The sequence below is a fragment of the Symphalangus syndactylus genome, chromosome 7, assembly GCF_028878055.3.
Source record: "Symphalangus syndactylus isolate Jambi chromosome 7, NHGRI_mSymSyn1-v2.1_pri, whole genome shotgun sequence".
In the NCBI taxonomy this organism is placed as follows: domain Eukaryota; kingdom Metazoa; phylum Chordata; class Mammalia; order Primates; family Hylobatidae; genus Symphalangus; species Symphalangus syndactylus.
In genome coordinates, this window is record NC_072429.2 from 83,753,756 (window position 1) to 83,776,394 (window position 22,639).

The following is a 22,639-nucleotide window of genomic DNA, read 5'->3' on the forward strand; positions in this document are numbered from 1 at the left end:
TAATGAGAAAGGAAAAGTTAGGCAGGGACCATGCCACATCGGGTGCTGTTGGGCATTGTAAGCAGTCTGAAGTTTATCTGTAACGCAGTGGGAAGAAGACAATGGAAGGTTTTGATCAGGGGAATGACATGTTCTGCTTTATATTTTACAAAATATAACTAGCTGCTGGGTGTAGAGGAGGCTGTTGTCAGGCAAATGTTGAAGTAGGGAGAAAAACTAGAAGGTTATGGAAGTAATTCAAGTGAGCAGAGACAGTAATTTGGACTCCGGGGGTGGTGGAGACGAAGAGAGCTGGACAAATCTATGATGTTTGGGAGATAAAGTCAATAGGGTTTGCTTATGAAAAGGATGTCATGATTGAAGGAAGGAAAAAGAGGAGTTTAGAAACACTCTTAAGGTTTCGGTGTAAGCATATTGGAGGCTAGTGGTACCATTTACTGAAATGTGCAAGTCTGGGAAGGAGCAGGTTGCAGAGAGGAATTCACTCTCTGTTTTAGACAGGTTAAGTTTGAGATGCCTGTTAGGCATTCTAGGCTCATGTTCAAGTAGGCTATTGGATAAAAACTTCCAGTTTAAGAAGAAGTCAAGGCTGGAGGTGGGGGCATTTGGGAGTCCTTGCATTTGGTTTCACGTTCAAAAGAACCCCTTTGTGCTCAGCTCTGTGATTCCAAGGAGTTGATTAGTTTTTCCAGCCACTTTCGTATGAAGTTCATGACCATCATCAAGTTATGTTCCCTTGTGAGTAAAAAGGAGAAGTGAAAGAAAGCAAAAAGACATTTAAAGTTGCAACATATACAACCTTAATTTTAGGCCTAATATGATGGTTTATAATATTACAGAGAGATTAAAGTGATCTAAATCAAGAAACGTTTTATCCCAAAAGTTAGGCATCTACAAACTAGGCTAATTGTCCATTCTGTGTTTGGAACTTTATCTAACTAAAGTTTAGGCAGAATATATAGCAAGCATTTTAAATATGTAGCTAATGAAACTGATTTCAACATTCATCATGGATTTTTGGCATAGTATTTGGCAGTATATTTTGCATACCACTAATATGCAATTTGAAACTGCTAAATTTTAATATTATTGTTTAGAAATTAGTTGCCAGTAGAGAAGAATCTAATTTTCATTTTTGTAGTGGTTACAATTTCTTGTCATTCAGTTCAAATCACTGCTCTTGTCATTGTTAGGAAATGTGAGTTTGCTATTTTTTTAATGTTTTAATTAAAATACAAATGCTAATAGAAGTGGTATCAGTTCCTCTGTGAAGGTATTGCTACCAGTTAAGTAAGGTATGTAGGAGAGAAAGAAAAATATTTTCTTGGCCTAGTTTCCCATCATAGTTTAAATAGTTGTACTTTTAACTAGCAGAAGGATGGTTATATATAAGATACATATACGTCCATTCATCTCTCTTTAGTTACACATTCATTTTTTAATCAGTTCTGGTTGTGATCCTAATGAAGTCATTCTATTTCTTTCTCTCTTTGGTCTCATCTCTTACTGAGAGAACTGGTGCACTGGCACGGAGCCACTTAAAACAATTTTAACATCCTTATCAGCCCTTCCCTGACAGTGAATGTCATCTGTCTCATGTGAGCCAAATGAATTCTGTTTCATCACCCGGTGTTTTCAGGTTTCTTTCCTCCCCCAACTATCTCACACCAACTTGGAACATGGCACTACAGGAATCCACTTTTATATTACTTGCCTGATATTGCACAGTCTTCCTTGATTGTTTGTGGATGGTGCACTGTTTTATAGTTGACTGTTTATGGTAATTGTTATCTATCCAGAAATTATCTCCTATAAATTGCCTGTAAGACATAGAGTTATATTTAAAGGATGGGATAAACATGTATTTGAATATGCTAAATCCTCTCTGTAACAGTCAGCTAGAAAGACGATTTGGGCATGAAGGCTCACATAAGTATTTCCTCCCTGATAAACAAAAGGGATTCATTAGAAGGAGATCTTTTCTGAAGTCATTCCCTCATATCAGGTCCTTGGACACCATGGCTTGATCACCATTTATGATTGTAGCTAAATCTTTTGGGCATGTCGCATTGCCCTTTGGCTTCTGTCTCAGTTTGTCCTTTTGGGGGAGACTCCCCAAAAGTGGTTTTCTCCTTTATCGTTATTCTGAAATCTTTCACACTTGTGGGTGTGTTCGAGATACTGTATTGCTTGCAATGGTAAAACATTTAGGATACCTTTTGGTGTTGCATAAGGCCACTTGCATATGAGTAGAGTTGTGAGGGGTGGGTGAAGTCTGTTTTCCAGAGTTCCAGGCCCCCCACCTCCTTCCCTTCTCCCCTGTTTTATCCCCCTCCTTAGTAGCACCAGCTACCCTCCCATTTTCTACCTCTTTTTCCCCCATTGAAACTTGCTCTCAGCAAAGTATCTAAACATATTCATAGAATGTGGTAAATGTATCAAAATGATAAGCATTTTTATGTGTGAGATGACAAATATGTTAGTTTGATTTAATCATTCCACATTTACACATATATTAAAACATTACATTGTGCCCCATAAATGTATGCAGTTATGATTTGCCAATTAAAAGTGCTCTTAATAAAAAAGTTTGAATGCTACTTAACATGATAAGGAGACTTTGTGTTTTCAAGCCATAAATAGTCTTAAAATGACAGGTAGTAAACATTTAACTGGGCAGTTTTAGAAACAGCCTCACTGTCCTTGGTAGTGGGATTGTCCTGGAAAACCTACTGGGTAGGAGGTTGACTTCTCCATCCACCTGTGAGCTCAGGCCTCTTCCATGGACTTTATTGCCAGCCGGGATCTGATCTGAGGCTGCTCCATTGCAGTCTCATCTGTGGAAGACATGGAGGAGCCTCCAGTTACTTGGCAGCAATGGCTGGAGTTTGTTAGGGCTGGAGAGGCTGTGAAGGATATTCAAGGCTTTTTTAAAAATTTATTTATTTTCTGAGATGAAGTCTCGCTCTGTCGCTCAGGCTGGAGTGCAGTGGCACAATCTCAGCTCACTGCAACCTCCACCTCCTGGGTTCAAGTGATTCTCCTGCCTCAGCCTCCCAAGTAGCTGGGACTACAGTCATGTATTACCATGTACGGCTAGGATGCTCAAGGCATTCTACATAGTCTTTAATATAGTGCACCATAGGCTAGTTAAGTGACTGTGATCCTTCACTGCATGAACTTTCACTTTTGGACAAAACTAAATAAGAGGATTCTGTCCAAGATTCTTGTGATAAATACAGTATACGTAAGTGTACAGCACCAGAAAATTTGTAAATGTTTTATTTGCATTTATGTTTTTCAGGATGTCTAACAAAACATTCCTACTATGTTGTATATCTCCCTTTCAGCTCCATGTTGTTCATTGGAATTCAGACAAATACCCCAGCTTTGTTGAGGCAGCTCATGAACCAGATGGACTGGCTGTCTTGGGAGTGTTTTTACAGGTAAGAATCTACTGTTTTCATTTTAAATGATCAGCCTTGTTGAAGAAAGAGCTTCAGTCACGAAGTAGACATTCAACCATCTTGTTTAATAGTAAATTCATTTTAGGTGTAGCATTTTCCTTTTTTTTTTTTTTTTTTTTTGAGACGGAGTCTCGCTCTGTCGCCCAGGCTGGAGTGCAGTGGCGCGATCTCGGCTCACTGCAAGCTCCGCCTCCCGGGTTCACGCCATTCTCCTCCCTCAGCCTCCCGAGTAGCTGGGACTACAGGCGCCCGCCACCATGCCCGGCTAATTTTTTGTATTTTTAGTAGAGATGGGTTTCACCGTGGTCTCGATCTCCTGACCTCGTGATCCGCCCGCCTCGGCCTCCCAAAGTGCTGGGATTACAAGCGTGAGCCACCGTGCCCGGCCAGCATTTTCCTTTTGAAATGAATATTTAAAAATTATCTATTCATTTAGGAGCATTGTCTTATAAATCTTCTTATTGTCCATTGATCATTTTTATGTGAATAACAATAGCAGCATCAACATCAAGAATAGCAGCAGAAATAACAACTGAGATACTGGAAGAAAACATTTATTCTGGGCTCTTCCTAATTGTATACTATTTAGGACAGAATAAAGTTCAAGCTCCTGATTCTTGAAACACTCATCTCACCACAATGACATATTGTCCCAATGTGCTCGCTGGTTTTTAAAAAAATATTTTTGTATTTCCTTTAATATTCACATGTGGTTAGACAATTATTGTCATCATACCTGGGAACAGGTTGGGCTTCTTACCTCCCTCTGCCTCCACATTCTTGTAGGCGTGCCCCTTTGTCACACCCCATACTCTCCATGTGTTTGTTGTAACTCATGAACGAGAATGCTTCATGGATGGCAACAATTCCTTGCCTTTGGGCACCAAGTAGGGGTGGTTGCAGCAGGATCCGGGTGCTTTAAAACCTTCAGGTAGATTCAGAACACCTGTAATAATGAAAAGAGGATCATTTATGTATCTATAATTTATGATGAGTTTGCTTATGATGATATATTCCCTTGATTTGGGATCTCAAATCATTTTAGGCTGCAAGTGTGAGATGTTTGCATCTAGTAGTTTGATGCCACCATTGTCCATTTGAATTGAGGGGCTGACTGTTACATGTAGCTTAGTAGTGCAGGTTATTTGTTAGGCTGTCTTATGCAAAGCTTCTCCAAGTTAACCTACATCTTAAACACTGATAAAACTTAACAAATATTAAGCTGTTACTATTAGTTTTGGGACTAAGCTGAAAGTTCAGTACAGGAACCCTGTAATATTATCTTGTTGTTCAGATCCTTCTGGCATGATAAGGCCGGCAGGTAAAAGAGAAGCTTTGTTATAGAACAATCACTGTATGTTCTGTGCCGGCTAAGGTTTTTTTTAAAAATAATTTTAAAATAGTGGCTGAAATTGAGTGATTCAGACTTGATCTGCTACAGTAACCATTTCTTTTGAAATTTCATGTTTTTAGATTGGTGAACCTAATTCCCAACTGCAAAAGATTACTGACATTTTGGATTCCATTAAAGAAAAGGTAAAATGAATTACTATTTGGTAATAATGAACATATTTCATGTTCTCTCCCACAGTCTCTTATCTCCCTTTAAAGACTTAGACATATGCTGCCTGCTTTGAAGTTTGCAACATACTTGATGAAAAAAAGCAGAAGTAACCTATTACCACTTATCTTTTGAATGTAAAGGTCTTTTTTTTTTTTTTTTTGAGACGGAGTCTTTCTGTGTCCCCCAGGCTGGAGTGCAATGGCGCGATCTCGGCTCACTGCAAGCTCCGCCTCCCGGGTTCACGCCATTCTCCTGCCTCAGCCTCCCAAGTACCTGGGACTACAGGCGCCCGCCAACACGCCCGGCTAATTTTTTTGTATTTTTAGTAGAGATGGGGTTTCACCGTGTTAGCCAGGATGGTCTCGATCTCCTGACCTTGTGATCCGCCCACCTCGGCCTCCCAAAGTGCTGGGATTACAGGCTTGAGCCACCGTGCCTGGCCGTAAAGGTCTTAAATTACCTAAAATAAACATGAATAAATATACTTATGCATAATTAGTCTCTGGTATTATATTACAGAGTAAGCCTTTAATTGTAACACATCTAAGGGACCACTTATATTAAAACAAACCTTATGCTTCTTAAATAAATCTATATGTTACTTTATCTAAAATTTTTAAGATGAGGATAGATGCTTTTTTAAAGATACTAAAGGAAGGTATTAGATAATTCTAGATGCAGATATTCTATATTGTTTATGGAATTATAATGGATGTGCATGGATGTATGTTTTTTGAGGTCTATGTAAAGCCATCCCATTGTAATTTGTGGGAATTCTGTATGTTCCCCCAGGGTAAACAAACTCGATTCACAAATTTTGACCCATTATCTCTGCTTCCACCATCCTGGGACTACTGGACATATCCTGGTTCTCTTACAGTTCCACCTCTTCTTGAGAGTGTCACATGGATTGTTTTAAAGCAACCTATAAACATCAGCTCTCAACAGGTACATAATCTCTTCCAGGTTGATACTGATTCCCTCAGAGGAAACTGGGCTTTTTTTTTTTTTTTTTTTTTTCAACCCTGACCTTAATTTCTGCTGTGTTTTGAAGTCTGTGTTTTCTCTTTATTCATCAGATGGGTGGTTGGGCTAGATGAGATCTATGTCCCTTTCGTATTTGACCTGTGATTAGATGATTTATTTGCCACTTCTTAGAAATGTACATAGCGACACTGATGAAAGTGAAGCATCGTTTTGAGCACTATAATCATTTGCTTTTGTTTTGTTGCTGTTTGTTTGATATGGGGATATAAACAGGCTGACATACGAACAAAAAATGGGGATATAAACAAGCTGAGATACAAACAAAAAAATCAGAGAGGCTACTTATAGAAGGTGACATTTTTCTTTCTGACCTTAAGTCTCCACACTTGCTTTTACAAATTTCCGAGTGAAACTTGAGGTCAGTGATCGGTGCGGTGCCCTAAGAAATGTGTGCCTGCTAAGTGTAAGAAGTTGTTGTTTTGTACACTTAAAAGCTAGTTAAGTGGGTAGGCTGGGCACAGTGGATCCTGCTTGTAATCTCAGCACTTTGGGAGGCTGAGACGGGTGGATCGCTTGAGCCCTGGAGTTCGAGACCAGCATGGGCTACACAGTAAAACCCTGTCTCTACAAAAAATACAAAAATTAGCCAGCTGTGGTGGTGCGTGCCTGTAGTCCCAGCTACTCGAGGGGTTGAGGTGAGAGGATTGCTTGAACCTAAGAGGTGGATGCTGCAGTGAGTCAGGATCATGCCGCTGCATTCCAGAGCAAGACTTTGTCTTAAAAAATGTTTTTTTGTTAACAGGGTAGATCTCATTTAAGTGTTCTTACTATAATTATAAGAAGAGGAAAGAGAGAGAAAGGGGAGGGGAGTGAGAGGGAGAGGAGGAATTATTGATCTTTTGGCGTTTGTTGACAAAAACTTATGTTGCACTGTCTGAGGGGCTTAATGCTTAAGCATTTGCAGAGAGGCTGTGGGGAGGCTCTTTTTGTATAGACATCTACTCACTCATTCTTCTGTTAAATGCTAATGGAGCTTCCCCTGTAGGCCAAGAGTCGGCCAGACTCAGGATATCCAGTTTGTCACCCAGGCTGGTGTGGAGTGGGTGCAACCATACCTCACCCCAACCTTGAACTCCTGGGCTCAAGCCATTAATCTTCCTGCCTCAGCTTCCCGCCTCAGCTTCCCATGTAGCTGGAACTATAGGTGCGTGCCACCATGCCTGGCTTATTTTTTTGAAAAATTTTGCGTAGACAGGGTCTTGCATTATTGCCCTAGCTGGTCTTGAAGTGATCCACTTCTGCCCTCAAATGATCCTCCTGCTTTGGCCTCCCAAACTGCTAGGATTACAGGCATGAGCCACTGCGCCTAGCCAGGATACCCAGTCTTTAATGTTCAGAAACTGTGCTTGGAGCACTGAACCATGGGGCTGGCCAATCTGACGGGTGGATGCTGTGTGTTCTTGGATGCTGTACTTCTTCATTGGTTTTGTTTTTGTTGTTCTTTTTGAATTAGATGCAATATCTTAGCATGAACATGGTCTAGTAATTTTTGCAGCTAATAAAGTACACATGTACTGGGCTTGCCCGCCTGCCTACCTGTTTATTTTTCCTCCTAATGATACCAGCGCTGGCCCACCTTTACTGAGATCATTTCCGGCAGCATTTCCCCTTGGGGCATTGAATACATCCTTCTTTCTGTTGGGTGTTTCTCCTTGTTGACCTTGTCTTTAGGATTAAAGGCAAATAATAACCTAGTATATACTTTTTAAAACATTTTACAAAGGTCTATGTAGAAATCCAGAGCTTGACTGACATGAAAACTCCTGTGAATTTTTTCTATCATTGTATCATGAGAAAAATGACCTGTTACTAATTCAGAGTCCTTAATAAGCGAATTCATTTTTCTCCCTCTCACATGCTAAATGGTTTACTTTTATATTTCTTTATTAAATTTGAAATGAATAATATTAAGAATGAATAAATTATAACATCAATGTAGTTAATAAGGGAATCATGTTTTCCCTCATATTTCAAGGACACTGTTATTTCTTAAAGCCACTTGGAAAACAACTTTTTGTTTAGTTTTTTTTGTTTTCAATCCACCAGTGATTTGGAAGAGAATATATCAAAATATATAGTTTAGTTCCTTAAAAATAATAAAGTTAACCTTATTAAAAATATCTACCTGCAAGTTTAGGAATTATGACTGCCTAGCTGTGAATTCACTACTTTGTCTTATTTGAGGCTCAGTGGATTACTATTATTAATGTGGTTTTTATTCAGAGCAGTATATAAAATAATAGCTGTGTTTTAGAGCTCTGAAGTGATTGTTAATTCACTTTGGAGCATTCACTTAAATCTCCTATAGTAGGAACACTTTCACATATTTTAGTTTTTAACCAAATTGAGAAAGTTATTTGAGTAACAATTCAATTTATTAAAATCTGATATTGTGGTGGTTTTAAAAGTTAAAGAATAAAGCAAAAGAAAAGAAATTCAGTCCCAGTCTAACCAGGAAAAAATATCAGGCAAAACCCAGTCAGGGGACATTCTATAAAACAGTCAGTATTCTCAATGTCATTAAAACTGCCAAGGTCATCAAAAACAAGGTAAATCTGAGACGCTGTCACAATCAAGAAATGCCTAAGGAGATATGAATACTAAGTGTAGTGTTTTCCGGATTTTTTCCTTGGGTTTTCTCCACAATTTCTTGCCAAGTCACAGTTTGACCTAAGGGGCAAATCAGATGTTTTTCATTTCTTTTTCTTTATCTAAGTCCATTTTTCTTTCTCAGAGTCACTCATTGAGGACTAAATTCTTAACTGCCATGCCAGTGAGTAGATAAATGTACTGTTTTCTGATCCTTTTGAAGACAAATCTGTCATTTTCTCTGGAGGGCCAACTTCTCTTGCCAAGTGTCTTTGGGTTATCCTAAATCATCAAAATTGGGTTACTTAGCTGAAATTCAATGTGCAAAATACTTGGCTTTGTTTCTTCTCTCCTTTTAAAGAAAAACAACTCTTTTTTGCTTATTATGATATTATTTGCATGCAGTGAAACTCATGAATTTTAAGTGTGTGGTTGCTGATTTTGGTAACTGTATATAGACATGCTACAACTACTACAATCAAGATACCGTTCTCAACCACTGCGGTGGCTCACACCTCTAATCCTAGCATTCTGGGAGGCCAAGGTGGGTGGATCACCTAAGGTCTGGAGTTCGAGACCAGCCTGGTCAACATGGTAAAACCCCATCTCTACTAAAAATACAAAAATTAGCCACACGTGGTGGTGCGTGCCTGTAATCCCAGCTACTCAGGAGGCTGAGGCAGGAGAATCGCTTGAACCCGGGAGGCGAGGTTGAAGTGAGCCCAGATTGTGCCGCTGTACTCTAGGCTGGGTAACAGAGCAAGACTCCATCTCAAAATAAATAAATAAAAGATGGAGATCTCAGCCAAAAATTTTCTGGTGCTCTTTTGCAGCCCTTCACCTTCTTCACCATAGTCCTAGGCAACAACCGATGTGCTGTCACTAGAATTTAAATGAGTCATACAGTAGATTTTTGTGTTTTGAGTTCTTTTACTGGTATAATCTTTTTAAGATTCACCCATTTTATTTTATTTTTTTCCTGAGACAGAGTCTGGCTCTGTTGCCCAGGCTGGAGTGGAGTGGCGAGATCTTGGCTCATTGCAACCTCTGCCTCCCAGGTTCAAGTGATTCTGCTGCCTCAGCCTCCTGAGTAGCTGGAACTACAGGCATGCATCACCACGCCCAGCCAATTTTTGTATTTTTAGTAGAGATGGGGTTTCACGATGTTGGCTGGGCTGGTCTTGAACTCCTGGCCTCAAGTGATCTACCCATCTCGGCCTCCCAAAGTGCTTGGATTACAGGTGTGACCCATGGTACCTGACCCATTTCATTAATTTTTATTACTGTGTAATATTACATGGTATGGATATATTATATTTTTAAAAAATATATTTCACAGTTGATGGACACTTGGCTTGCTTTTAATTTTTGGCCATTATGAATAATAGCAATCCATATATGGATATTAGGAGTAATTTGCTCACTTTTGTGTGGACACATTTTTATATGTCTTGTGTCAATATCTAGGACTGGAATTACTAGGTCATGTTTGTTTAATTTTGTAAAGTAGTATTATATTGTTTTCTTTTCTTTTTTTTTTTTCTGAAGGAGTCTCGCTTTGTTGCCCAGGCAGGAGTGCAGTGGTAGGATCTTGGTTCACTGTAACCACCACCTCCCGGGTTCAAGAGATTCTCCTGCCTCAGCCTCCTGAGTAGCTTGGATTACAGGCACTCGCCACCACACCCAGCTAATTTTTGTATTTTTAGTGGAGACAGGGTTTCATCACGTTAGCCAGGCTGGTCTCGAACTCCTGACTTCAAGTGATTTGCCCGCCTTGGCCTCCCAAAATGCTGGGATTATAGGCATGAGCCACTGTGCCCAGCTGAGTAAAGTACTACTGTATTGTTTTCTAAAGTGGCCGTGTCATATTAAATTCCCAGCAGCAACATATGAGATCTCTAGTTGCTTCATACCCCTGAAGTAGTTATTGAGAGCATTTGGCATTGTCAGTTTTTCTAACTTTAGGTATTCTAGTGGGTACGTGTGATTTTAATTTGCATTTATCTAGTGACCAATGATTTTGAACATTTTTATATGCTTATTGGCTATGTATGTATCTCCTTTTGTTAAGTATCTGTTCAAATCATCTGTCCATTTTTACATTGGGTTGTTTGCAAGAGTTCTTTATATAGTCTGGATAACAGCTCTTTCTCAGGTTGGGCACAGTGGCTCACTCCTGTAATCCCACTGAAAGATTCTCCCCGGGGCCTGAAAGCTTAAGGGAATGAATAACTTTTCCCTCCTCAGGCCCAGTCCCAAGGCGCAAGGCCACTTGCTCCAGCAGCGTGCGTCAGCAAGATAGCAGAAGCAGGAAGAGAGCTGGCCAGAAGACACATACCCCCTGAAGACCGAGAGGGAGGCAGTCCAGGTACTATGTAGCAGTCAGATCAGACTGGGACACTTCCTGTTTACAGAGGACTGTCAAACCCCTGCCCCGTGCTCACTTGGGGCTGACGCCGTAGGCCTCAGCCTGTCTGCGCCCAGGGATGCAAGGCTCTTGTATCGGTTCGAACCCCGAGAGCTTGCCAACAGACAACACGAGGTGGTGTGGAGCAACACACTGTTTTAATGAGTGCCTGGGTGCAGACGGGCTGGGGTCTAAAATGGCGTCAGCACCAAGTGAGGACAGGGCAAGCAGGCGTTTTATAGTCTCTTGTAAACAAGAAGTGTCTCAGTCTGATGTAACTGCTGCGTAGTACCCGGACGGCCTCCGTCTCGGTCTTCAGGGGATATGTGTCTTCCGGCCAGCTCTCTTCCTGCTTCTGCTATCTTGCTGACGCACACTGCTGGCACCAGTGGCCTTGTGCCTTGGGACTGAGCCTGAGGAGGGAGAAGTTATTCACCCTCTGCCCAGCTTTCAGGCCCCGGGGAGAATCTTTCATTCCTGTCTATTTGGTTATAGAAAAAAGGAAAAGGGATGACTTTCTCAATAACTACTTCAGGCGTGACATGGGGTGGCAGGAGCACCTTGGAAAAAGAAAAACTTAATTTTTGGGGTATTCTTGAGAGACGGGTTGGTATCCATCATGTCGCTGTAGGAGGAGCATCATCTGGATTGTTTGGTGGCTATTGGGATAACACAGGGGAGAAACAGGAGGAACTCAGTGATGAAGATTACTGTCCCTACCAGTGTTTTAAATTCTCCTAAATTAGAGAACCACCCTCCTAGAACGTTTATTGGGTCCCTTCCCTTCCAGGTTTGGACTGATACATGGGCTACTTTTCTGATGTTTGAAGCGATTTCTAGAACTGCTTTTCTGTTATCGTCTATGTTAAGACAGCAATTAGAGATATTAAACTTACCACAGACCCCTCCTTCTTCTGCTAATAAGTAGTCTAGTGCTAGCCTGTTTTGAAAAATTGCCACGCGCGTTTGGTTTTGTTGCGAGAGCATTTCTATGGCTGAGGCGGTTTGGTTGCTGATTATCTTTAGAACAGCTGGTAGTCTAATTGTTCTATTTAGCATATATATATGGAAGTGCAATAACCCCATGAACCATCCTCAGCCCAAGTGGCAGGACCATAATATTCGATGATCCGTTGCGGAGGCCACTCGTCCTCTTGCCATCTTTGGCTCCCTTCTACCTCCAAGGATCGTTTTTCTCTGGTTAGGTTATCATACACAGGGACTCCGAGGGTGTTGCCCGCCTGCTTTGAAAGTAAAAAGAATCCAGGTTTAATTGTGCCTAGGAAGCAAGTACCTTGCCAGGGATAAGGTAGCCACGAGTATGCCTGGGTTCCGCATATCCAAAGGAATCCGTCAGGGGCAATCCACTGGAGGCTGGTGTTCACAGGATTGTCCCACAGTGCACTTAGGCTGGGGTATGCGGCATAAGGGTTGTGGTGTTTGTACAGTATTAGGCCTTTTTTGACAAGACATAATTGAGGTAGCTTAAGTTAGAAGGAGACGAAGCTCCGTAGGGTAATTTTGGCCACCTCTCTGCTGTGGAGGCATTGACTGTTAGGGTTTGGTGACAGGGGCTTTCACCTACGGCGTGATGAGTTTTATCATTCCACTTGCGGGATATGCACACCGTCCCTTTACTGGAAGTGTCCAGATCTATGGGCACTCCTGATGTGTCCGGAATTGGTGGGTTCTTGGTCTCACTGACTTCAGGAATGAAGCTGCGGACCCTTGCGGTGAGTGTTGCAGCTCTTAAGGTGGCGCGTCTGGAGTTTGTTCCTTCTGATGTTCGGATGTGTTCGGAGTTTCTTCCTTCTGGTGGGTTCGTGGTCTCTCTGGCTCAGGAGTGAAGCTGCAGACCTTCGCGGTGAGTGTTACAGTTCTTAAGGCGGCACGTCTGGAGTTGTTCGTTCCTCCCGGTGGGCTCATGGTCTCGCTGGCTTCAGGAGTGAAGCTGCAGACGTTCGCGGTGAGTGTTACAGCTCATAAAAGCAGTGTAGACCCAAAGAGTGAGCAGTAGCAAGATTTATTGCAAAGAGAGAAAGAACAAAGCTTCCACAATGTGGAAGGGGACCCGAGCGGGTTGCCACTGCTGGCTCGGGGAGCCTGCTTTTATTCTCTTTTTTTTTTTTTTTGAGACGGAGTCTTGCTCTGTCCCCCAGCCTCGAGTGCAGCCCACGTCCTGCTGATTGGTAGAGCCGAGTGGTCTGTTCTGACAGGGCGCTGATTGGTGCGTTTACCATCCCTGAGCTAGGTTCTCCACGTCCCCATCAGATCAGGTAGATACAGAGTATCGACACAAAGGTTCTCCAAGGCCCCACCAGAGCAGCTAGATACAGAGTGTCGATTGGTGCATCCACAAACCTCTAGCTAGACAGGGTGCTGATTGGTGTGTTTGCAATCCCTGAGCTAGACATAAAGGTTCCCCACATCTCCACCAGACTCAGGAGCCCAGCTGGCTTCACCCAGTGGATCCTGCACCGAGGCTGCAGGTGGAGCTGCCTGCCAGTCCCGCGCCGTGCGCTCGCACTCCTCAACCCTTGGGTGGTTGATGGGACTGGGCACTGTGGAGCAGGGGGTGGCGCTCGTCGGGGAGGCTCGGGCTGCACAGGAGCCCATGGAGGGGGTGGGAGGCTCAGGCATGGTGGGCTGCAGGTCCCGAGCCCTGCCCCGCGGGAAGGCAGCTAAGGTCCGGTGAGAAATCGAGCACAGTGCCGGTGGGTTGGCACTGCTGGGGGACCCAGTACACCCTCCGCAGCCGCTGGCCTGGGTGCTAAGCCCCTCATTGCCCGGGCCGGCAGGGCCGGCCGGCTGCTCTGAGTCGGGGGACCCGCCAAGCCCACGCCCACCCGGAACTCCAGCCGGCCCTCAAGCGCGTGCGCAGCCGAGGTTCCCGCTCACGCCCCTCCCTCCACACCTCCCCGCAAGCTGAGGGAGCCGGCTCCCGCCTTGGCCAGCCCAGAAAGGGCTCCCACAGTGCAGCAGTGGGCTGAAGGGCTCCTCAAGTGCCACCAAAGTGGGAGCCCAGGCAGAGGAGGTGCCGAGAGGGAGCGAGGGCTGTGAGGACTGCCAGCATGCTGTCACCTCTCACTGAGGAGTGAAAGCGAGTCTGGAGTTTTGGGATGCTAGTAAGGGGGAATGTCTATCCCATACCATGGCCACTGTTCACTCATACGGGCTCCCCCGCATACCCAGCAATTGGACACATTAATGGTAAGCACGATACGTTCTCCTAGATCTACAAACAGGTTTTTTCCTGCCTTGGGAAGGGATACGTCTGCTTGTAGGGATGGAAATGCCACGGGTGATTTTGGAGGGGAGTTGTTGGCTTTTGTTTTGGCTATAATCTATTCTCCCTTTATATCCTCTAGCACTTGAGTTTTTACTCCCCATTGTCCAATTTTGGTGAAGCAAAGCCACTGCTTAGCTTTCGGACCTATAGTACCTTAACGACTGCCAGATTTTCCTAGATTTTTTACTTTATATTAACTTTTCCCTGATGCAACACATTCCTCGATTAAGGTTCCATAACAGGATTTTCCTATGAGTATGGTAAGTAAAGGATTGTTGTATTTTTCCTCCGTAGTGGAAAGACTGATAACACAGCAGCTCACAGGGGCTGCTGTGGACAGTAGGGCGGGTACTGATACCAGGTGCAAGGCTCTTGTTTCGCTTCGAACGGGAGAGCGCGCCAACAGAACGGGAGGCGGTGTGGAGCAACAGGAGGTTTTAATGAGCGCCCCGGTGCAGACGGGCTGAGGCCTAAAATGGCGTCAGCCCCAAGTGAAGACGGGGCAGTGGTTTTATAGTCCTCTGTAAACAGGAAGTGTCCCAGTCTGACGTGACTGCTGCGTAGTACCCGGTCGGCCTCCCTCTCAGTCTTCAGCGGGTATGTGTCTCCCAGCCAGCTCTCTTCCTGCTTCAGCTATCTTGCTGACGCACGCTGCTGGAGCAAGTGGCCTTGCGCCTTGGGACTGGGCCTGAGGAGGGAGGAGTTATTCATTCCCTTAAGCTTTCAGGCCCCGGGGAGACTATTTCACTCAGCACTTTGAAAGGCTGAGACGGGAGGATCACTTGAGGCCAGGAGTTCCAGACCAGTCTGGCCAACATAGCGAAACCCTGTCTCCACTTTAAAAAAAAAAAAATTAGCTGGGCGTGGTGTCGCCTGCCTGTAAACTCAGCTACTCCGGAGGCTGAGGTATGAGAATCGCTTGAACCCAGGAGGCGGAGGTTGCAGTGAGTGAAGATTATGCCACTGCAATCCAGCCTGGGTGACAGCGCGAGACTATTATTTCAAAAAAAAAAAAAAAAAAAGTGAATCCTTGGGCCTTATTAGAAATTCCAGTTCACAAGTTTGGGGTAGGGTCCAGGGATCTGAATTTTTAAGAATTAACTCAAAGTATTTTCGTTTAGATGCTTTGGGACCACCCCTCCCAAAACTGGCTTAGAGTGAGACATGCGTGTGGACGTAATAGATCCATCTAGGAAGGTTAGTTAGAACTGGGTGGGCAAGGGGCTTGGAAGCCATGCTGACACGTTTGTTTTGGGTGCCTACAAAAATGTTAGAAATGTGATGTATTATAGGGATGTATTTGGAAATGTTTACACTAAAATGATATGATGTTTGGAATTCGCTTAAAAATAGCCTAGTTTGGGTAGGATGGCAAATGGAAAGAGAGCTTTGGTGGGAGAATGGATGGAAAAATTGGCTGTGTGTTGATGATTGTTGAAGCTAGGTCATGGATTCCTGGTGATTAATGATGCTGCTTTTTCTGCCTTTGTGTACTTTTGAACATTTACGTAATAAAAAGTAAATTAAAAGGATAGGGGAAAATGGGGAAACAGAAAACAAGTTTCTCTGTGGTTAGTGCATGGCTTGTTTGTCAAGATGGCTTATTTATTGAAACTTCTCAGCTACCCTTCAAGTTTCTCATCTGTAAAATGGGATAATTATATATTATCGACAGGGGTATTTTGACTGAGGTAATGTAAAGCACTTAAGACAGTGCCTAGTCCATCATGTTCCATAACAGAACTTATTTTTATTATTACTCAATTTTGGCAGGCAGTGGAGTGCTATCAAAGAGGTTTGAGCATGAGAGTGACATAAAGCTGTTTACAGAACGATAGAAGAGTATTTCAGCTTATTGGAGTTGCTACACAATGAAATTAAAATTTCAGTATTAGAGTCAAGGAAACCAGCAAAACAGGTCATACCTGCTTCAGCCTCAAGGCTGAACTGGGAATATTTCTACTGGGAACCTGTAGGTACTGAGTCAGCCTTAGTGACAGAGGGGCAGCATTGCTGCCTGAATAAAGCCTGGAACCACACAAAGGGATAAGACTGGTGGGAACCAGCCAGGGATGTGCGTTTTAAGGCCAGGGCAGTAGTGGAGGACACCCAGAGCCAACAGAAGCAAATCTGAGTGGGGACTGGCAAATACAGGGTCGACCTAGCTGGGCCAAATGATTGTGAGACCCAGTTATAGGGGAAGGGGTTTGGCAAGACATCAGGACAGGTCTACGGACTCTTAACAAAATACACAGGCTGGTCAGAGAAAGAGCTGAAGTCAGATCCAATTCTAGACTGGTGAGCTGAAAGTGCTGCTGGGACAGGGAGCCATGATCAACTTCCAGAAGCTTTGAACAGGGGCAGGAGCTAGGGTTGTGGGAGAAAAATAAAGCCAACGTCTTCAGAAGAATCAGCGGTATCACTGTGGAGGCAGGTTGCTTGATGAGGCCTGTAGACCCCATGCTTTAATTCAGGACACAGCCACCTGGAATGACCACTCCAGACAGACCTGGATTGTTATGATCTGCAGAAGGCTAGGTATCTTTCCTGTGGTCTCAGAGGTTAGATTTTATTAGCCTTTGCTATTTCACTTGACCAGAGATTCTCTTAAGCCTCATGTGGTTTTAGCTTTAATTATCTGGTCTAATGAAACATGAGTAATAGTATGTTGTAAACATTTGTCTCCTTCCCATATCTGTACTTAAAAAAAAAAAAACTCAAAATGGCCGGGTGCAGTGGCTCCCGCCTGTAATCCTAGCACTTTGGAAGGCTGAGGAGGGCAGATCATGAGGTCAAGAGATCGAGACCATCCTGGCCAACATGGTGAAACCCCATCTCTACGAAAAATACAAAAATTAGCTGGGCATGGTGGCACGTGCCTGTAGTCCCAGCTACTTGGGAGGCTGAGGCAGGAGAATTGCTTGAACCTGGGAGGTGGAGGTTGCAGTGAGCCGAGATCCTGCCATTGCACTCCAGCCTGGTGACACAGCGAGACTCTTTCTCAAAAAACAAACAAACAAAAGCCTTAAAATATCACATGTGGAAAATATGGTTGCTTGTATATATGATGGTTGATCCTATTGCCATAGAGCATGGTTATAAACTGTTGCCTATTTCTTATAAAGGACCTCTCTCTCCTCTGCCCCCCGTCCTGGTTAGTACTGTACAAGAAACATTTTAGGCATCAGGTATTTGATGAAAACCTAAAGGATGTGAATTTGCTTGACTCTGAGATTAGATGGTTAACAAAATTTAGAGAATGTAGGTTCTCATTCCTAATAATTTGTCTTCATCAAAATAAAACAAAACAAACACCAAAGATTTACTTTTATTAATTGACAATATAATTTTGGTGCATATTTTTGAGAAGATAACATTAGTTTTAATTTTTCCAACTTTACTTTAGACCTGTACTAAATCTTAATAAGTAATGTTAAACCACCAAGGGATTGTTAAACATTTATGAAACATATTTATAATAGAAAAGTTTTCAGCAACGAAAAATAGTGATGTAGGTTGATATGTATTGGCATGCAAAGATAGCTAGGATATATACTAAGTGAAAAAATTAGATTTCAAAACAGCTTATATAGTTGAGTTCTTTTTTGTCATAAAATGTATGTATGTGTGTTTATAGATTGAAAAACATCGAAAAACATTCTCTGATTTCTAAATATTTACTCTTTAAACCACACTCTACATGTTTCCTCTTGTTACTTTGATCATCAAATTAAAAATGCTTATACATTTAATTTTGGAAACTGTAGGTATTTGTACAGTGATGAGAATTTAGCAAAAGAGTTGCTTTATTATTATTACATATGACATGTAACAGAAAATTTTCATCGCAGTATTTTTTGTTCCTGGTTATAAATATATCTTAATTCTTTATGCAGGTAATTCATTAATTCATTAATATTGGTGGGAATTTTTATGTTGAAGCCAACTCTTTTCTTCTTCTACAGCTGGCCAAATTTCGCAGTCTCCTGTGCACAGCGGAGGGTGAAGCAGCAGCTTTTCTGGTGAGCAATCACCGCCCACCACAGCCTCTGAAGGGCCGCAAAGTGAGAGCTTCTTTCCACTAAAAATTGTCACCAATGAACTCCCCCAAACATGGCTGTGGAGAGACAGCGAAACAAAACAAAACACAAAAGTCTCTGCCAACAACTCCTTTGTAGAATTCTAATTTACATAAACCATTTTACTATGCGCTTCAGTGTCACAAAGAAAACCAGATCTCTCTCTCTTTTTTTTTCTAAATTTTTTTAGTCATAGAGTCTCACTCTGTCCCCCAGGCTGGAGTGCAGTGATACAGTCTTGGCTAATTGCAGCCTCCAACTCCTAGACTCAAGTGATCCTTCCACCTCAGCCTCCAGAGTACGTAGGACCACAGGCATGCACCAGCATGCCTGGCTAATTTTTAAATTTTTTTTCTTTTTTTTAGAAATGGGGTCTTGCTATGTTGCCCAGGCTGGTCTCAAGCTCCTGGCCTCAAGTGGGCCTCCTGCGTTGTCCTCTCAAAGTGCTGGGATTTCAGGCATGGGCCATCAAGCCCAGCTGGCCCAGATCTCTATTAACTTATCTGTCTCATATTTGCACTCATGGACAGTTACAGTAAGCATTATTTGACATATATTAAAACCCATGAAATATGTGTACTTCAACCTGCATGAAAATATGGTTAACATTGCAAACTTTAAATGTGTTAAAAATTTTATCTTGCCATAGAGACTGAATTAGTCACAGCTCTCAGTGATGTTAGGTAGAAACTTATATCTCAAATGATAGGATTGTGATGCTTTTTTTGAAACAAGTGATTCTGCTTAATATTTTGTTACTATTCCAATTCATAAACAGTAGATTATGTTTTCATATAAGGATAATTTTTGCAATGATTATGTTGCTAACTCTCATTGCATGATACCTTTAATAAAATGAACAATATAAGAGTTAAGGGCAATGGGATAAAGCTACTTAATGTGTCTCCTCCACTGATCAAAACTATTCCATATAGTCTTGGTGAGGAATTCCCCAGGATATAAATGGCTATTTACACTGTAATGAATTATACCATATATAATATTCACTCAGTAATGTTAATAATGAACTGGCTAATAATTGACAAGATGCAATGCCTGCCAGTTTATGACATTAACATGGTTTGAAACTAACATATGACATAGTACCAGTGCAGTCAGAGCTGCCCTCAGGCATGATGAACATGTTGCCCGCTTTTGCCTGGTGTTTTGGCAGCAAAGCAGGAAGCAATCTTGTGTGGGTCATTGTTCTCTCAATTTGTGGAAAAAATTACTTCAGTCTCATATAAATAAATAATAGGTCCATAAACCCTTCAACCCATTTCCATGGCAAAACTCACTTTTCCTTTTATACATGTGCCTCAGTCTCTTAATTTTGTCAGGTGGAGCTTGATCTTAATTTTAACCTATTTATCTTTTATTTTTGTTTGTTTTTGGTGGGGGATAAGAGTGGTGTTTCTTTTGCCCTTTCTGATACAATCAGAGGGACACTAAGCATTAATAACCACATTTAAGACTTGAACACATACTACACTTTTGTCATCTCCTGACATAAGTTTACCTGAGTTTCCTTGATTTTGATGATTTGTTTCTTATATCTCTCTTCCTCTGGATGTAGTTTTTTTTTTTTGGATGGAGTCTTACACTGTCACCGAGGCTGGAGTACAGTGGCACGGTCGTGACTCACTGCAACCTCCACCTCCTGGGTTCAAAGGATTCTCCTGCCTCAGCCTCTTGAGTGGCTGGGATTACAGGCACATGCTGCCACACTCGGCTCATTTTTGTATTTTTAGTAGAGATGGGGTTTTGCAATGTTGGCCAGGCTGGTCTCAAACTCCTGACCTCAAGTGATCTGCCTGCCTCCGCCTGTCAAATTGCTGGAATTGAAGGCGTGAGCCACTACGCCCGGCTTGAATGTAGATTTTAATAATTGAACTTATTCTGCAATGTTGATAGAATAACTGAATATCAGTAAATTGTGTAACAGTGATGGATACTGTTGCATAAGGTGAGCTCCTGAAGAGTGAAGCTAATACTTTAGTCAATGTTCTTTTCCCCTCAGTGTCTAGTTTAAGGCTTTTAGAAGATTGATCTGTAGCAATTATTTAATGAATTGGATATTTAAAAATTTTTATTTGCTGTCTTTAGTAATTATCTCTCTGCTTGAAATCAAATGCACTATAAGTTAATATGACATGTAAAATACATAATCTTTTGAAAATAGTTTCGTTTTAAAGGAATACTAATTAGTTGTAACTTGTAAAACCAAAAGTTATAATGGTTTTTAAAAACCAGTGTTGAGTGGAAAAGTGTTTCTTTAGTTTGGAAAGACGAGAATTTCCTAGTCAGGGAAAGAAGCTGTTTTCTGGAAGAATGAAGTTGCTATATCTGGAGAGGCATGTAGGACAGGGGTTCTAATTACTGTCTGTGAGAGTTACTACTTTGTAACTTATGGTTTCTGCTTCAGTATTTTGTCGGTTCTGTATTATAAATTGCACCTTAATAGACCAAAAATATATATACAGCACTGATTTCCTTGAATATTGTGTGTTAATTGATATATCTCCTAGAGGCAAAAGGTTTAAATGTGTGTTAAAATGGTTATATTGCCTCCTTTTTAAGCAATTTAAAGAGTTGTGAATACTAGTGTAGATCTCTTTTGTTTACCACAGCAAATACTGATTTTATGATTGTTAAGCATTTCATATTTTAATTTAAATTGGAATCAGCCACAATAAAGAAAATGAGACAAGCTTTCAACTGTATCAGGGCCGTGTATGTGCATTACGCACAATGAGATTGCATTTTACACTTGTTTTTTACTTTTCTTTTTGAGACAGGGTCTCCCTCTGTCACCCAGGCTGGAATGCAGTGGCGTGATCTCGGCTCACTGCAGCCTTGATCTTCTGGGCTCAAACAGTCCTTCCAACTGAGCCTCCCTAGTTGCTGGGACTACAGGTGTGAGCCACTACTTCCGGCTAATTTTTGTATTTTTTGTAGAGACAAAGTCTCTCACTATGTTGCTCAGGCTAGCCTTGAACTTCTGGCTCAAGTGATTCTCTTGCCCCAGCCTCCCAAAGTGCTGGGAAGACAGTGTAAGCCACTACACCCGGCCACATTTTACACTTTTAATTTAGAAAATAATTTCAAACTCAGAGAAAAAATATACAGCACAAAAAAACTGTTTTTCCCCTTGAATTGTTTGAAAGTAATTTGCCAGTCTGATTCCCCGTCATTTCACAAACTTTAGTGTGTATTTCCTACAAGCTAGGACGTTGTCCTACATAATCATAATACAGCTGAAACAACCATGAGATTAGCATGGCTTTATTATTAACCACCCAATCCATTCAAGAATAACTCGTCCATTTAGTTTTCATGTTTCCTTCAGTTAGGACCTGTTTCCCAGTCTTTCCTTGGTTTTTGTGAGCTTGACACTTTTGAAGATTATAGGTCAGCTGTTTTATAGAATGTTTCCATTTTGAGTTTGTTCAGTGTTTTGTGATTAGATTCAGATTTTGTGTTGCTGGCAGGAATATCACAAAAGTGGTGCTGTGCACTTCTCCTTGTATCCATCCAATCAGGCACCCAACTTTGATCTGGCTCTTATGGAGTATGTTCATTTCGTTGTTTGATTAAGATGGTGCATTAGTCCATTTTCACACTGCTAATAAAGACATACCTGAGACTGAGTAATTTATAAAGAAAAAAAGGTTTAATGGGAGTCACAGTTCCACGTGGCTGGAGAGGCCTCATAATCATGGCAGAAGGCAAAAGGCACATCTTACCTGGTGGCAGGCAAGAGAGAGAATGAAAATCAAGCAAAAGCGGTTTCCCCTGATGAAACCATGAGATCTCCTAAGACTTATTCACTACTGTGAGAACAGTATGGGGGAAACTGCCCTCATGATTCAATTACCTCCCACTGGGTCCCTCCCATAACACGTGGGAATTATGGGAGCTACAATTCAAGATGAGGTTTGGGTGGGGACATAGCCAAACTATATCATATGATGTCTGCTAGATGTCTCTGTTGAAAAGTTATTTTGTCCGTTGTAAATATTTGTTGGGAAGGGATTCTTTTAAGAGCATATAAATATTCTGTTCCTCATTAAACCTGTAATTTATTCATTTCCAGCATAGATTTAGAGATACCTGTTTTATTCAACAGGCTGTAATCTGTTATTATCATTATTTATTCTGATGCTCAAATTTTTTGTTGATTTGCCAAGCAGGAGC

At 41.9% G+C, this 22,639-nt stretch overlaps 1 protein-coding gene across 2 annotated transcripts in view; it reads left to right on the top strand.

Annotated features, from left to right (window-relative positions):
- CA13 (carbonic anhydrase 13) overlaps window positions 1–21,157 on the top strand; it is a 40,612-nt gene extending 19,455 nt beyond the window's left edge. The window contains exons 4-7 of one of the 2 annotated variants that reach the window (XM_055286666.1): window positions 3,351–3,446; window positions 4,941–5,003; window positions 5,824–5,979; window positions 18,329–21,157. In XM_055286666.1, coding sequence (XP_055142641.1) covers window positions 3,351–3,446; window positions 4,941–5,003; window positions 5,824–5,979; window positions 18,329–18,448 — 435 coding nt within the window. In that variant the 3' untranslated portion in view covers window positions 18,449–21,157. The remainder of the gene's footprint in view (window positions 1–3,350; window positions 3,447–4,940; window positions 5,004–5,823; window positions 5,980–18,328) is intronic. The other variant, XM_063643093.1, reaches the window with a different exon arrangement.
- Window positions 21,158–22,639: the final 1,482 nt, after the last annotated feature.